The sequence below is a fragment of the Falco biarmicus genome, chromosome 11 (genome assembly GCF_023638135.1).
Source record: "Falco biarmicus isolate bFalBia1 chromosome 11, bFalBia1.pri, whole genome shotgun sequence".
NCBI lineage: Eukaryota > Metazoa > Chordata > Aves > Falconiformes > Falconidae > Falco > Falco biarmicus.
Genome location: NC_079298.1, coordinates 21,944,751 through 21,962,118, shown reverse-complemented (window position 1 = coordinate 21,962,118; position 17,368 = coordinate 21,944,751). Strand labels below are relative to the sequence as shown.

At 38.8% G+C, this 17,368-nt stretch overlaps 1 protein-coding gene across 5 annotated transcripts in view; it reads left to right on the top strand.

The window, feature by feature from the left end:
* The window catches only part of ABCA4 (ATP binding cassette subfamily A member 4), an 84,616-nt gene that overhangs the window by 17,101 nt on the left and 50,147 nt on the right, over positions 1-17,368 (top strand). For all 5 annotated transcript variants that reach the window (XR_008824676.1, XM_056356144.1, XM_056356143.1 and 2 more), the window contains 7 exons: positions 2,350-2,477; positions 6,539-6,736; positions 10,932-11,021; positions 11,402-11,642; positions 13,153-13,292; positions 14,405-14,521; positions 15,290-15,487. Coding sequence is in view for 4 of the 5 variants with exons in the window: in XM_056356144.1 (XP_056212119.1) it covers positions 2,350-2,477; positions 6,539-6,736; positions 10,932-11,021; positions 11,402-11,642; positions 13,153-13,292; positions 14,405-14,521; positions 15,290-15,487 (1,112 nt within the window). In the remaining variant the exon portion in view is untranslated. The remainder of the gene's footprint in view (positions 1-2,349; positions 2,478-6,538; positions 6,737-10,931; positions 11,022-11,401; positions 11,643-13,152; positions 13,293-14,404; positions 14,522-15,289; positions 15,488-17,368) is intronic.

Here is a 17,368-nt window from a genome sequence, read left to right as displayed (position 1 = left end):
CCTAGAAAAGAGCTCAGAGATACTTGTATTTCAAGTGTTAGCTGAAACAGGTTTGGAACTGCAAGAAGGAAGCACCTTCTTCTTGTTTTGATGTGTTTAGAGAAAGAAGGTACGTTATGCTGCTTCTAGACAGGATCGCAAATTATATGACTCCATTAATTTTTACTGAAAACAACCTGCCAAACTCAAAACACAGTCCTGGGGGAAAATAGGAAATGGACTAACAACAATTTTTTAATTTAATATTTGGTCTTTAAGTATAGAATTTGAAAAGGTACTCCTAAAACGAAAGAGGCTCAGAAAATGGACTGGCTTTGAGAATTGATGTGTCCCATTCTCAAGTCCTTTGCCATAGGAATAATATTCTTATTAAAAATCAAATAGTCACTCTCCATGTGTTTTTAGTAAGATGTATATAAACCCTCTGATACATGTGCTCCACTATCTTATCAGAAGTTTCTAACTAGAAGTAAAAAAGGGACTATCTCATTGTAAATAGCTGTGAGACAATCAAAATGCCCCAGAATGCAAAGAAGAACTTGAAATATAATCTGAGCTGTGGTTTGTATACAACTATAGAAACCAAACCCGCCTATTTAGAGCTGAGGAAAAGCACAACATGCCATGGATTTGCAACGTATTTCTAAGGGACCACACCCCACGGTTTAGGAAGTTGCTTTTGCATCCCTTATCAACTTTACTCAGCAGCTGGAAAATAGAGCACATTCCTCTCTACCCCTGTGAAATATAATATTAATTCTCTTTCAGAGTCTGTGGGTTTTTTTAATGTGTTTTACTTTAAACAAAAAATAATGTTTGGAATCATCTGTTTCATAAAACAAAGTAACAAAGTCAGTTCTGGAGCTAAACTAACAAAATATGAATTGGCACGTTTTTCCATACAGGAAAAGGTACTGCAGAATTGACTAAGTTCTTTGAGCATGTGGCTTACTAGTGTCGCCTGTAGGTAACAATCTTAACAGAATATTGTTATAGCTGCAAAGTTGAGTGATGAAAAGTTAACAAATGTCAGAATTAAGATTGCTCTTTCTCCTGATTCCTTAAAAATGGCTCTCCTTCTTGAGTCCTTCCTTTTCCCATTGCCTCCTTGCACTGACACATTTGACGAGATGTGTTCCTGTACTGTGGGTTTTTTTTTTCCTCCACGATGCCTGAGCGCCAGGAAGAGCATCAGAGGGAATGAGGGACAGGCCCCTACTATTGTTTTCAGTGTTTACAGCTTGAATAAATACATGGAGGAGCCCCTGCAGCCCTAGGACAGCATATGCTTATTGCAGATGGAATTGTGGAAGTTAGTTGTCAAGCTCTGATAAGGCTCTGCTTAACTCATAGAATGGAGACACTCAGGAGCAAATTTATGCATGTTTATGTGTAGATGTCTAAAGCTACATTCCCCTTGTCAGCATGATACATGCTGCTTCTATCAGCTTCAACTGCCTGTCTTGAAAAGTGGAAGAACTAGTGCTTTTCAAGCATTCTTTACTGAAGTCTGTTGATGCTCTGTGATCTACTTTATTAAAGGCTGTAGTATTCAATGGACGTTAGTAACATTCACTTTCCAAGCTTTTACTTGGACCATAATGAGGCAGAATTCACACTGACACTGTTAGACTTTAAGAGCAGCAGTATTTTGGATATTGTTATAGATGGAATTATGGAAACTTGGAGGCCTTTCACATGTGTTTAATTTAACAGTGGGTAGTCTCATTGGTTTGCCTGAAGATTTGCCAGTTTTTCATTTAATAGTTAGTAATCTGGTCTAATATGACTATTAATTGCAAACAATTTATGCTTCTCCAAGGATAGTGAGGTTTTTTCACGAAAGATTTTCAAGGGGCCATTTTTGCAATCCTATAGCGTAAGATTAACTAGCTAAGATCAATCAGCAGGAAGTGATAAATTAATGTAAATGTAAGGGGTTGACTAATTTTATTTACGCAGGGCTCAGAAGAAAGGACGCTAAGAACAGTAGCACACTTGAATCTGAACATTTAAAGTGAGACATTACCTTAGAAAAAAGGCAGCCTTTCAAATATAGTCAGGGATGCTTTTAGTACTTCCGTTGATGAAGTTCTAGTCTGAAACATCTTTGAGAAATCAGATATGCAGAGTCAGAACACTCAGCATATTCTGATGATCATTCCCCAACAAAGGATTAAAATTATTTTGAATTTCAAAAATAGCTTTGGACCCCTAAGCTTTATTAGTCGCTACTAAGTATGTGAGCCAAAGAACATACTTTTTGCAGGTTTAAGCCAGGGTATAGGCTGTTCTTTAACTACATTTTGGGGGGATCTCACTGATCTCTACACTCCTTTCTTCATCCAGGAAGAGGAATACGAATTCTAGACATTTTGAAAGATGGGGAGACCCTCACTTCCTTCTTGCTGGAAGATGCCGGCATCCCTGATTTTGTTGTTTTCCAGCTTATTAATGCTCAAGTGCGCCCTGAACAGGTGGGTAGAGTATAACATCTTCTCCCCATTATGAATCAAGAGGAAGAGGGTTTTGGTTTGTTTTTTAAAAAATAATATAGATATTTGGTTCGATGCTGTTGTTGCTCCCAAATAAGAAACACCAAGAAACGATATTGCCAAGCAATGCATCCATCCCCATGATTAAATACTTGGCTCAAAAGTGTAAGGCAGCTGTGCATCCTTTTGTGACAGCAGTCCTGATGAATAGCAGCAGAGAACTATTTGCAGTTCTCTGCCTCAATGTCAGCAGAGTAATATGGTGGCTTTATGGCTTTGTCTCACTTGAATAGGTGGGAGTGGAGAAACAGACCCACTTTCTTAGATTCTGATTGAATAATAGATCTGCTCAGAAAACTCAGTGAAAACTGCAGGTCAGGTCCCTCCTGGAGCAGCTAAGCAGGAGACTGTGTGTGACCAAGTCAGGCTGTCTCTGCCTCTGCGTGTACTGGTGGCTGGGAGCTCTGTGAGGAATGCTATATTAATGAATGAATACTGCTGAATCAGAACTCTGGAACAATTTCTACACTGTGTTAGTGTGTGGGTGGAAGCAAGTGAATAATTAAGGCTGAAAGGCACAATTCCTCTTTTTCACTGTCACATAAAATACAAATGCTGGAACTGTGTGTGGCCAGAAAGAGGGATAGCATTAATGAACTTGTGTGCAGTTCCTTCTGTGCACCACAGGTTCCAGCTGGTGTAACTAGTAGCCAGATTACTTATCAGCTGTTTTCTTGATTGGTACCAGGGGAAGCTCTCCCCTATCTTCATTTTGTCATGAAGCAATACAAGACCATACCAAAGCCAGTGTCAGCTGATACATCCTACATTTTTTCCACACATCCATATTAGCTGAGATGGTGAAAATTTGCTTCCTTGCTGATTGTGACAAGAAGAATGTATTACAAGAAGAATGTATTATCCTGCTGGGCTTCTCTTTACCCCTTCATCCCTAACATCTCCTTCATGAGAGGTCTGCTGTGCCAAGAGAACTGTGTGCTGCTGTGTTATCCTCTGTTATCCTCTGTTAGCCCCCCAGTGTTTTTTTTCATTCATCTAGTGTTAAAAACTGTCTGCCAGTGTATGCAGGACTGAAGTTTTCAATACTATCACTGAAAGTATGATTGAGACCTGCTAGGGAGGAAGCTAGAGGAGACCTGATGTTGAGTACCACTTCTGCTGTCCTCCATAAAGTTTTCTTGTTAGCAGTGATCACAGAGATACAAGATCATCTCACAAGGGCTAATTTACAGCTATCGGGAAAGAAAGTCCTGTGAATACATCCTCCAAGAGCAACTAATGCAGAAAAACTAATCTCATAATTTTCGAAAGAGCACAAAAGAATTATTTTCTGCAGGAATTGAACACTTGATCTCCTATGGGAGGTAAATCACTCAATCCCTATGGACCCTGTTGATAAGCAAGTTACTGGCACTGGACTTAAAGTTGGTTGAGGTAGAATTTGCAGAGCCATAACTAGAACCTAGATACGTGGTCATCCTAAGCCCCAGCTACGATAATTCATCTCTAGTTCTTCATGCTGCTCTACCCTCTGTTTGCTTGCGTATCACTGTAAACCCTCTGCCCTGGCTCTGATGGCACAGAGCTGATCAACCTGAAAGCAACTTGTTTACAAGAACCTGACTGTTGCCAACAGCTGGCTGCAGATCTAGGTCTGAGCGGCCTGTGAGTGCAGGAAACAACACACAGAACTGAAAGCTAAACCTGATCAAACAGCCAACTAGCTGAAAAAATAATTTGGACTTCATATTGCCATCTTAGACCAAACAGTGACACATGGATTAGAGAAAAAAAAAAAAAAAAGTATTGAAGTTTTCCTCTGAGGGCCTGCTTTTTTGAGTCATTCTAAGATAAGGATAAGAGATGTTAAAACACAATAAGAAGTTCAGGAAAGATTGGCAACAGCCCACCCTACCGGAAAAATTGGAAGGGCGGAGGTTTGATGTTTTTCTAATCCCATCTCTTCATGAACATTCTTGAAATGCACTTACAGTTTGTAAATAGCATCTCTTTTTTTTTTTTTTTTTCTTCTGTGTTTAATCTTTCTCAGTGATGTTAGTGTCACAGTTTCCTCCTTTCACAAGTCAAAACAAGGTTCCCAGGCTGCCTCCCTGTGCAGCTCAGTTTCATTGCAGTTCACACTGGATGATAAGGTCTGTACCAGACCAGGCATATATGGTTAAAAAATGCTGTTCTTTACACACACACATATCCAGGATATAAGTGACTGAGAAAATAAGCAAATTCTTTCACTCATGTAAAGTCAGTTAAATCCAATTCAAATGTTCCAATTTGGTTTTGGTTTTAGAGCTTTTTTGCAAGCCACGCTGTATCCATCGGTTGCATTTCATCTTCTGCATTCTGCCTCTCTCCACACTGTCTGGCTCGTGTTAACAATGCCTTTACAGGGCTACAGCTGTAGTGATGATAGTGACAGTACCTCTCGGATATTTTACTAGAAATTCACATCCCTTTTTTGCATCATAATTCCAATGCACAATCTGTAATTCCAATGTTGTTGGTTTTTTGTCAGCTGCAGCTCCATAAGCTGAAATTCAGGGCAGTCATTGTAGACAAAATATAATATTGTACTAGACCTTTCTTCCCCTGCCTTTCCTATTCTGGCTGCTGACTTTCCACAGCCACACTTGCAGTGTTATTGGTGACTTCTGATATCTGAAGCACTTAATGGATAGAAGCAACTGAATGAAATTATTTCTCATTCCTCTGGGTTTTCAAGTATTTCTCTTTATAGGCACGACCAAACAAGTCTCAGCTGCTAACTGTAGGAGATTTGCAGATATAAAATTTTGGTAATGTTCAGAATCTCTTAGATGAGGTTGTTACTTTACTTAGGAAATGAATGTGCAACTACATCTGACCTGGTTATAGATGTGGTGTGTTTGTTTTGATCCAAATACTTTAGACTGAAATGCTCAACAGATTGTTTTTCTGAAGAAAATTATATTCTGTGCTGATTCTGAAGATTTCTTTTTCTATGCAGCTTATTACATTCATTTAGCCTAAGGATGGCTTGTCAGTGTATAGTTCTTGTTTGTTTGAAAGTCTGAGTCACAATTACAGTAGGCATTTGTAGTCATCAGTGTTGTGAGCTTGTTTCCTTACAATTTGTACTGTGAAAGGAGATGTACAAAGGATGGGAACGTTAGCTTATGAGGAATTTCCAGTGCTACTTTTTATTATATTGCCATGTATTCTGTCCATTATAAAGCAACTAGGACTGAACTGTAAACTTCTAAGGGTATTCCATTACAACAATGTAAATCCCAGATAAATCTACTGATTTCTGTGGAGTTATTCTGTATTTACATTGGTTTAACTATAAACTAATCTGTTCCCAGTAGCTGGACACTAAAGATAATTGGTTTTTTCTGTTCCATGTTTTTATTAGAAGTGGTAATCAGTAGATGGGTGTGGTTTGATGTAATGGCTTTGTAAATCCTGGCTGTATGCCTGGGCACAGTGACAATGAATAATGGCTGTGAGGAAGCATTGGTGTGGAATAGTCATAACTGCAATAAAATACTGAGGGAAATCAAGCTTGAGAATCAGTGGAACTGGCCTTTTTCTCTTAGAACAACTGACAGCAAAAATATAACTAACCTAAACAGGAAAGGTAGAATGATGTGGCACAATCAGTTGACCCTGGGGAAATACTTTCAAGCAAGTTGTAGCTACCTCTTCTTAGCCAGAAGGATGGGTGGCATGGCAGCAAGTGTGCTTAGGTGACAGAGAAAGAGAAGAAGACTCACAAGAACTTTTTCAATGAAAGGGAGAATCACTAATGAGAAGAGGAAAAATGTAAGAGAAGACAAAGTGATCTAGCATAATATCAAGTGAAGGTGGTTCAAGAGTTGATGCTTTAGCTGGCCACATCCTTCTGCCATTCATGAAAATATTAGCAGGGGCTGATATCAAGGTGTCCACTTCTGATACACTGCTCAGGAACAATTCAAGATTTAAAGGTTCCACAACAGTAAACAATTTTATTTTGGTTGCAGTTTGCCTATGGTGTCCCTAGCTTGACTTTGAAGGACATTGCTTGCAGTCAGATGCTCCTGGACCGCTTTATTATCTTCAGCAGCCGAAAAGCACTCCCTTCTGTGCACAAGGCCATGTGCGCCTTGTCTCAGGAAAGCCTACAGAGAGTAGAAGATGCCTTATATGCAAATGTTGATTTCTTTAAGCTATTTCAGCTGGTAAGTATAAACACAATAATCTTGCCTTATGTTGTAATTTTTTTGGCTGATATTTCATTGCCCTTCAAGAATTTTCTTTGTAATACATCACCAGTGTTCTAAGTAGTCTTTGTTTATTTACCCCTGAAAATGTAAGGTAATGAATGTGTGATCATTAACCTACCATCAGCAGGACACTAGACAGTTCTGAGTATGCTTTAGGATGAAACAGATGAAATTCACAGCACAACAGAACTAAAAAAATCAAATGTAATTTTAAAATCAGTGTGTGTGTGTAAATATTATGTGGTCTTTCTAGTCTGTGTAGCAAAACAGTGTGTAGCAAGACCTACAGGGACCTTACTGAGGATTCTGAGAATATCCTACACAATCCATCCTGTCTTTGCTCCATCCAGCAGGACAGAATTTTACACTGAAGTCAAAGCCATGATGAAGCTTGAGTTGGGATAGGCATGTGAGCCTTTTTTTAAAAAAAAAACCACCCAAACCAAACAAGTTGTACTGGCTTTCTATAGAAGAATTTCCTTACTTCTGTTCATTTTCATTCCCCTTCCTTGTGCTGTTCCTGTTTTTGCTGTGACCTTCTTGCCATAAATTAACCACAGCTGCAACATAGGTTCAGTATGGATATATTATGCAATTTATAAATATATTTATATGTTCTTATTTATATTTTATTATAAGTTTTAAAGTAATATTTTTTTAATATATATAAGGTGGCATACTGGTGGGGATTTTTGCATTTGTTCTCTGTTCTTTTCCTAATATTTTTCTAATACTCCATTTGTACTCTGCACACCGAGCTGGTGCTTTCAGAGAACTATTCATAAAGACTCCAAGGCCTCTTTCCTCATGACAGCAAACTTAGAGCACATCACTGTGTATAGGCCTTTTGTGTTTGTTTTCCCCATGATCATGATTTTGCATTTTTCAACAAATAATTTAATTTGCTGTTTTTCATGTTGTAAAAATGTCATGAGACCATCACATTGTCAGTTTGCTGCGTACAGCAGGCAGGATATATGAGCAGCTGCTAAAGTTACATAGAAAGTATTGATTGGACTTTTCTGCCACAGCAGTGTAATATGATGATTGATTTAACATGGATTTTGTTCAGCTTTGAGTTGCTCAGATCTGGGAACAGAGGATGCCAGAAGCTTTAATTGACACACCAGCCAAATTACTGTTTGATTATTGTAGCATTGACAATCATTCATTGTGCCCCTGCAATTTTGCCACTCCTGATAAGAATCTGTGGTCAGTTGTTTGAAAGCTACTATTTTCCATACCTAAAAATACACTCAGATATTTTCATATAACTGATGCTTGCTGGAAATAGCAGAGAATTAATGCTACAGTACTCCTAAGATAAGGGTTTCAGCATTAAAGACTTCATGTGAACATGCACACTGCACTGCCCAGCTTCAAAATTAAGCTGCTAACATACTATGATTTTGCTGCCATATGAAATAAAATGGAAAGATGAAATTTCATGAAGCAGTTGTCTGTGTTCATACAAAAACAGGCTCACATGGGACATAGGAGCATAAGCCTGAAACCAAAATGTGGAGTTGTGAAAGACTGGGTATTCAGATGCAGGCTTACGATCTAGTCTGTTACTACAAGGTCTCTCTGCCAGGAATATACCTGAGTATTGGAATGGAAGTCCCTTGTTGGAAGGGTATCCATAGCCTGATTCCCAGTGGGTTTCAATGTGCACCCAGCTGTGGAGAAGAGGGATAATCTTTTCATGATGCCTAGCACAAGATCTCAAGTTGGTAGAAGCTTTCCCACACTCCTATCATTATAGTTCCTAAATAATAATTTTTCTGGTTTTTTCCCAAGGCAGAAGCTCCCCTTTTAAATCAAAATCTGTCTCAGTTACTCCTGTTAAACTAAAAGGTAGACTGTGCATAAACACTCCTTGCCACGGTTATTTTGACAATGAACTTCAGCACTTGGAAATTAACGTTTCTTGTTGAATTTGTAATAAACATATTCAGGCATGTATGTACATGAATATACGCTCAAGTCCTTCATGTGCTCATGTATACCCTCTAGGGGTTTTTGCCAGAAATTAAGGTAACTCACTTTTTTGATAGCAAAGCAGAGGCAGAAAAGTAAGACCCTTCCTTTACTGTCTGGCTGGTTCAGCTGCAGCAAGAAAAATGAGCCTCTTTCTGAAGCACTGCTGTTCTTGAACTTGCCTGTTTAAGTTGGGTTTGAAGTTCTTTAAACCTTCTAAATAAAGGAAAATAAAATTCTTTAATAGCTTATTGCAATTTTGGGTCAAGTAAGCATTTCTTCACTAAGCCCAGACATGTTTACTGAAACAGCGGCTTTGATCACTATCACCACGTGCACTTGATATGTAATCAAACTGAGTGTTAATCTATACTTGGATACATATGCAGAATGAATCTTCATTTGACTTTTAAAAATTCTACATTAGTTTTAAACTCTGTATTAGAAATACTTGTCTGTTCAAGACCCAGGTTATTTTCTGCACTCTTGTACTGTCAGTCTTTCTGTACTTCATGGTCTTCAGGCTACAGTTGTATAGTATAACCAATCACATACCAGAGTTTGTTGTTGTAGAGCTGCTTGTTTGAGTAGGGCATAATTTTAGGATGGGCAGCTGACTGTGAATTCTAGAAATGGGCCTTCTGTTGTTAGAAAGAAACTCTTCAATGGTTGTGCTCTTCCATTTTTTTCATGACACCATATTTACTTCCACTGAATATGAAAATAGTTGGAGAAATATTTTGGGGAAAGCTTTAATCTTCATCTCGGCTTAGTCCCAATAAACATTCCCAACTGTATGCTCTGGTATTTAGGTTCGATGAGAGTGTAGTTAGCCTATAATGTCTGCTGATCCTGTCTTACATGTGCTTCTAAAGAACGTAAGCTAGCTGAGTACAAATTCACTCATTTAAGATATTTCTATTAAGACCTGATTCTACTGAATGCCTCCTGAAAGAAATAACATTTAGGAGCAAACATGTAGTTTTGCCCCTACTTATCTTTTGTTTTCTTCTAGCTACAAGAAGGAGGTTCTTTTCTTAATTTCAGCTTTATCCAAGCTTTTTCTCTGGTTAACTTCCAATTGTTTACAAGACCTGTTGCTCACAGTTTCAAAAAGGCCAGGTTAAGGCAAGTGCTCTAAGAATTCTGTATAATCTTTGCAGAGGCTGGTTCCCCTTAGGGGACAAAGGAAAAGTGTATTTTGAAGCATTCTGTGTGTATTCTTCCTGCCTCAACTGCAAGTGACAGATCAGAACATGCTAACATAAGCTTTCCATGAAACATCTTGCTTTGTGATTCCCTGCTGGGTACCTACACAGTGCAGCTGTCATCTGCTTTCTTAACCACCTACCGACTGGAAGGAATGGCAGGGAATCAGCAGGTTGTATAGCTACACAGTTTTGGGGAAGTCTTTTTAGGGGCTTAGCTCATAAATACCACAGTCTAGCTACCTAAAAGCCCAGCTTTATGGGTTTTTTGTAATACCAGAAGAAATGGGTGCCTGAGAAGAAAGCCTCAAGTGACAAAGAAGGGCGCAGTGATGCAAGCAAAGTGGTTTCTTAAGAAGCCAGTGATAACTAAAGTGTTAATTTCTGCTGGAAAGGCTGTTTGGCCGGTCTGCGGGAGCCTGAAGAAATAATGGTTTCTGTCCAATCTGGTAGATAGCAAGGACCAGGCTGTCTCCAAAACCAGGAAATCTCTCCGTAGCAATACTGTGAAGTACTACCAGTTATTTACCTCCATGGCAAATGGAGGCTTCTGTATCACAAACTTTACGAAATTCAGAAGTTACCAAGAGCCTGGATATCTTGCTGGAATTATAGCCTCTGTGAGAATCAGCTCCTCAGAAATCCCAGTTGCTGCATTCTTTCTCCATTTTTGCACCTTCACGATGGCCTGAGATAAACAGAACAAATCTCAGGCTATATTTTCAGTGGCCTGTAACTGTTTCAGCCTCGTATTAGTAGGAACACTTACACAGGTTGCTGTGTGAGTCTGCACATGGGTACTGGATTTGTGGCCCCACAAGACAGGCTTGCAAGACACTGTTTTAAGTAACTCAAAGTATTTGAGCTAAAGAGATGCCATTTGGATTTTCTTCTCTCACTGTAGTAGCTGTTGTCATGTAGAAACCACATAAAACTCTTCTGTATTTCTGGTGTATTCACAGCTTCCCACTGTGTTGGACAGGAATGCGCCAGGTGCTGACCTGAAGGCCTGGGGTAGGGTGCTGTCTAATGTCTCCCGAGCAGTGCAAAAGGTAAGTGGTCTAATAATAGATGACATCGCTTTTCTGTGTAGCACATAGTCGTCCTTTTCCTTAGTCCTTTTCATGTTCCAGTTACCTGCTTTATCAGAAAGGAAATAGACTTGTTTGGGAAGAGCTGATTCCTTAGAAATTAGTTCTTCTCTCATTACAAAATAAATGCAGACATAAGTATTGGCAATTAGGAAGCATTTTCTTCTCTTCAGAAAAGACAGAGAACAAGAACTGAAAATGATGCCTGTGACCAGGAGTGAGGAGATAAAAGGATGAGGTTCTGATTGCTTCCATACTTCACCAGTCTGGGCAGAGCTGAGACTTCACCAGATACTTCATCCTTTGAGGGCTGTGATTAACAAAGTCTTGTCTTACTGCAGCTAGCCAGGAGGTCAAGCGTTCAGAACCTTTTGACAGTTCTGCAACCTTTTATACAAGATGGAAGGCCAGAATCCTTAGGCCACTTGGTGAGCTCCCTGTCTGATCTTTTCTGTGGCTACCCAGAAGGAGGTGGATCCAGAGTGCTTTCCTTCAACTGGTATGAAGATAATAACTACAAAGCTTTCCTGGGGATTGACTCAGCAAGGAAGAAATCCAGTTATCTTTATGATAATACAACCAGTAAGTTTGTCCACCAAACCATTGCAGACCCCATAGACAGGTGCAACTTTTATTAGAATAGCACTGTTGCTTTTATAAAATAACATTTTTAAGCAGTTGAATCAGGAAATTAGTGAAAGGTGAAATGATTTTATTTCATACTGAAGAACTGGAAGCAGAGAAGCCCGAGAACTGAGAGAAATACTCATTTGCTTTCAATATGATGGCATAAACATTGTCATCATCATTATTAAGACAGTCTGTCTGTCTTATCTTCTAATATATGCTGCTGATATCAGGAAGAACTAGATGCTTCTGAAGAAGTTTCAGGAAAATACAGTACCGCACTCTGGAGTTACTTTTCTTCAAGATAATTTTTTTCAAAGCCTCTCAACTAGATTGATGGCCTGGAGCACAGGAATTTATAAATATCGCCTTTAAAATAATACTCAATTTGATACACGGCAGCTGTTATCTTCCTGATAAGAGTGTATATATTTTGTAGCAGTAATGTTCTACAGCATAATTAAATCTTACATAGAAAAAAATTCAATTTACCAGTTTTCACTGCTTTGATTTCCTCACTTACTTTCTTGCAATTGTAGTAGGAGATAATGCAATGCAAGGAGGAACCAATTTTATCTTTTCTACTATTCATTATTTTATCTTTTTATTATGTCCCCTTCTGTTTGCTGTTTAGTTTTTCTCTACATTGAGACTGCCAGCAATTTTTTTTCTGTACTAACAGCCATATTCCAGCCGGTAGTAGATTTCTGTGTCCCTTCTACTGTGATAGATATGGTTGTATGGTTACAAAGTGCAGGTCAGCACTTTGCCTATAGAGAGACTCCTACCTTTCACTGTTCATATTGATACTTGTCTCTACTTATGCCTGAACCTTCACAAGGCCTGTAAAAGGCCCACTACTCCATTTCTTCAGCCAGGAGACAGAACAGTTAAATGCTATCCAAGTAAACTAATTACTTCACAGTGTAGGAGTAAGACAGAAATGCTTACATTAAAATGTTTAGTTCTAAATTATTGTAGGATCCAGTCCTGAACTGTTCTAGAGTTCAACATCCAAGCCTGCTGAATCTTCAGTCCAGTGCTTTATACTGTGTAATAATTAACCACTAATATGAGAAAAAATAGCTTCATAGCAGTATCAACTGCAATACAAAGGAGCTAAGTCATTAGCAGAAAAGGCAATTAGTTTGAAATTGTTCAGTGAGATCTGAGCTGTCCAATTTCCTTCCATCTGAAATGCCTTATAAATAACAACAACTTTCAAATGGTTAAATTTCTTTGCTCTTCCAGTTTCCATAGTGTCTGTTTTACAACTCCAATATGTACTTAATACTTTTTCACATCTAATCAGAAGCTGTACTTCTGCATTGCAGAATGTACTTAACCCATTCAGAGTCAAAATGCTTTAATCTGTCTGTATTGCCAGTAAAAAGCCCTGCAGGACATTATATATGATAGGATTTGAGTAGGGTTATATAAAGACTGTCTGTCTTTCTGTCTTTAGCACCCTTTTGTAATGCATTGATCCAGACCTTGGAATCAAACCCTTTAACCAAGATAGCCTGGAGTGCTGTGAAGCCCCTGCTGATGGGAAAAATTCTCTTTGCTCCTGATTCACCTTCCGTGCGGCAAATCCTAAAAAATGTAAGAAATTCTGAAATACAAAAATGCATATTTGCAGAAAATTGTGTCCTAAGAAACGTCTTTTGAAAAAAAAGTGACCCAGCTACATCAGCTTAATCAGATTTTCTTCTCAGAACTCCATTTGTTCTGACGGTCACCAGAGGAGGGACAGTTACTCTTTGTTTAAAAAACAGGAGACAGATCTTCACTGATTCATCCCATTTTGGTCCACACTACATGCTTTTTACAGCTCAAGTAGCCTTTTGTTGGCATGATTCCACATCTACACTGGTAAAAATAGTAGTTTTCATATATATATTTTCCAGATGTAGGAACATCAGCAGCTCTGTGCCAGTAAGTATTTAAATAGAGAAGCTGTGAGGCTTGGATAGACTCACTGAGACCTAACACAGAGGGATTACAAACCAATGGCAACATCATGGCTTAGTATTATGTATGTATTTATGTATTGTCTATGTTGAAATGATAAATAGTATTCACTTCATGAAAATAAGATGGAGCCTGGACTCTTCAGTGAAGTGCCTGAAGTTGGGTGAAATTAATCAATCAGTTAAATCAAGGTTGCCTGTGACCTAGGTTTTGGCTGCCTCATAACCTCAATTCACTTACTCAGTATCTATGTAAGGCACAGAACTTCTGCTCATAGTTCAAACAGAAGAAGATCAGATTTACAGCAGCCAAACATTTCAAATCTTAACTATAAGAGTATCTGTCTTCTCCAACTGCTTTCCATTTATCCTACCCACACCATCTCTCTTTTTCCTTCTTAATGGAGAAAAATAGGGGGGGGGGCAGGGGGAGGAAGACATCATTCTACCTTAAACCTGAGTATTTAAAGGAATTGAAGTTAACTGGGGTTAATCTGCACTTGTTTGTTCCATTATACATAAAACAGAAATTTATTCGAAGTGACTTTGATTCCAGTTGGATTTTAGAAATTCTTGTTCTGACGATTATTAACATTTCTGCTATTTTAACAAGGTTATTGAGTATTGAGGGTAAAAACTAAACCATTTGTAAGTTACAGGTTTCACTTCCCTGAGTGGCTGGATCATAAATTCTGTTTATCTCCTTAGCTTTCTAACATCCTTTTCTGCTGTTTTATTCCTTAGGCAAACTCCACTTTTGAGGAACTTGAACGCCTCAGACTGTTGACCAAAGCTTGGGAAGAAGTAGGACCTCAGCTGTGGTACTTCTTTCAAAACAGCCTGCAAATGAATATGATCCGTGTATGTTATAACTTAGCAGGGATCTTCAGTAAGAGTGGACTTTCACCATCCTTTATATTTACTAAGGGAGAAGAGAATTCATTTGGAAGGTTTGGCTGTAAGCACAAACTTTGCAGCAAGGAGTCTGTGGCCTTTAAGGCTGCAGGACTCATTAGTGGGCTTGGTTTGAAGGCTAGTCTTAGATGCATTACAGCATGTCTGTGACAAACTCAGATCTGTACACTCCAGAATCTGCCTGACTTCTTTAACAAAGGCAGCAATTGCTGCTTCCCTTTCTCTCCAAAATGTCCTTCAAGAACAGACAACTTGATTTTCTTGGGTTCTGCATAGGCAAAGGCGGCAGTAGGACCATGTTTTTGCTAGGCCCAGCAGTTTAATACCTTAGCAAACTGTTTATTTGCACATCCCTTAGATCTGACTTTGATGAGCTACAAGTAGTATCTGTAATTAAAGTTTATAAAGCAGTTCATACTGGAGAGAACATTTGTTTTCCCACACTATATTAGATTAGACATTTACTACATTTATACTGTTGCTTATAAGGAAACGACACAATAAATAGTCAAGGATAAATTTCTTTTCATCCTTTCTTCAAGTGTCACCTCCAGTTCAGCTATGCAATTGCCCATTTATGAAATTAATTCCTTGGCATACCCTTTTGTACTACTTCATGGCTCAGGAAGAGCTATAGAAATGGAAACTTTCCTAGCTAAACAGGGCATGTAAAGAGGATCATTTTAATGCAGCTGTCCTGATGTGTTTCCTCAGGAATCTCTGAAGCACCATACAGTGAGAGACTTCTTGAACAGCCAACTGCGTGCTGAAGGCTTAACCGCTGAACACATAATCAATTTTCTCCACAATGGGTCTCCACAGAGCCGGGAGAAGGGAATGGCAGATTTTGACTGGCGGAACATCTTCAGTGCTGCAGACCAAGCTCTGCGTTTGCTCAGTCAGTATCTAGAGGTAAGGTCAGCCCTCCCATTGCCAGAAATACTTGTAGAGAATATCTTAAAGAAAGGTAGGCATTATTGCGGATCCGTGGCAACAGTCAAGAAGGCAAAACTATAAGACATCTTCATTTGTTTCAAATTTAATCTCAATATTAAAAGCACATTTTAAAAATGATACAGCAGTATAAGAACATGAATAATAATTATTATGAAAAAAGCCTTCAATTAGATGTTCCCCAAATGCTGTGTTCAAAATTCTGGTTAAATGTCTGAACACACTTTGATGGTGAGAGGCAGAAAGTGAATGAAAAACCTCAAGGAAATGTTTTTTTGTAAGTACTAATATCTGACAGACCACTAATTTCAGCAAGACCTGGACCAGAGACGCTAACAGTTAAGCTAACACGTAAGTCCCCCTTCAGGTTTTTAAGCACCTGATCAAAATTCTATTGAAACCAATGAGGGAGTTCCCATTTGTTCTGTAAGCCGCTTCTGACAATATGTCTGTGTCTCTTTCCTGGTATCTATACCCCCCCTTCTCTAGGCTGCTGGTTTTTTAGTGGGGCTCTATGAGGTTTTTAGAGAGCCACAGTGCAGAAAGTGAGGTGAAATTGTATTACATAAATAAAAAAATACTAAAAATGAAAAAGATTAAAATATCAAGCCATGGTAAAAATACTTTGGAAGATAGCTTGAGTAAGAGCTTACTCTGGTGTGGCTAATCTAACTTACTGATGAATTCATCAGGTTCATTCTAAGTCCAGAGCAAAAAAGGTTATATTTTTTAGAGGACTAGGCAAACTGCTGCATCCGTTCCTTCCCAGAGCAGTTTGGTTTGGTTTGGTTTTTTATCCATTACATTTCTGATCCAGAGGTAAAGATGTGTTTGGAACTAGACCTGAGATGGAGTGGATTCCTGCTCAGTTAGATAAATGAAATGCCAACTCTTCTTTGTAAACTTATGAACACAGACCCTGCAATGTTGCAGATTAAGCCCAAGAATTTAAAAAAACATTGCTGTTGGCAGTAATATTAATACTTGGGAACTCAACACTTAGCATCTGCCATATGAGGGTCAGAGTCTTTATAGAGATTAATTACATCTTACAAACATCTCTGAAATAAAAGTAAATATTGAGTTTTTATTTAATGGTTAAACAAGCAGAGCCTCAAGCTCACAGTGAAAATTGGTACTAGTTGTAGGCAACAAAACCAAGCCTAGCTCTCCTAATTCCAATCCATTTCAGTCTAAAAGACCATTCGTCCCCTGCAAGAAGGCAGGAACTGAGAGTTTATCTGCATTCCTATAGCTATGGCAAGAGGGAACAATAAAACTTTTGCACAAAGCTCTGCTCGTTCTTTTGGTGATCTTTTTGCATCATGTCAGCGGAATTATTTCTTACTTAAGCTGAGTGAAATATATCGCTTGCAGCAGGTCTGTGCTGGAACATCCACGGCTGGAACATCAGGGCAGTTACTGTACCTGGCAATAGATCTTTGTGTCCTGAAGTTCTTTGTAATGAGCGTATTCTTTTAAGTCTGGTGTTTACACTGAGTTGTTAGCCTTTGAGATTGTTTTCACACTGTGCCAGGCACAATGGAAACAAATAGCTCTCTTTCAGGGACAATGAGGAGAGGTGTGCTGCCAGCAACTATCTTTGGAGACTCCAGATCTCTGCTGCAAACTGTTCTGATGCAGCTGAGAATCCCACAAATTGTGCAGTGGCTGCTCACCCTCACCACCCCAAGAATTTCCTGTTCTTCCCTGATTACCTTAGGCCACAGAATAGCTAAACTGTTCGTGAGAGCTTCCTGGTCCCCTCTCTATACTTATTATTTTCTGGTTTTATCTTTCAAACCTGCACTTTGTATTTAGTTTTATTTTTCCCATCTT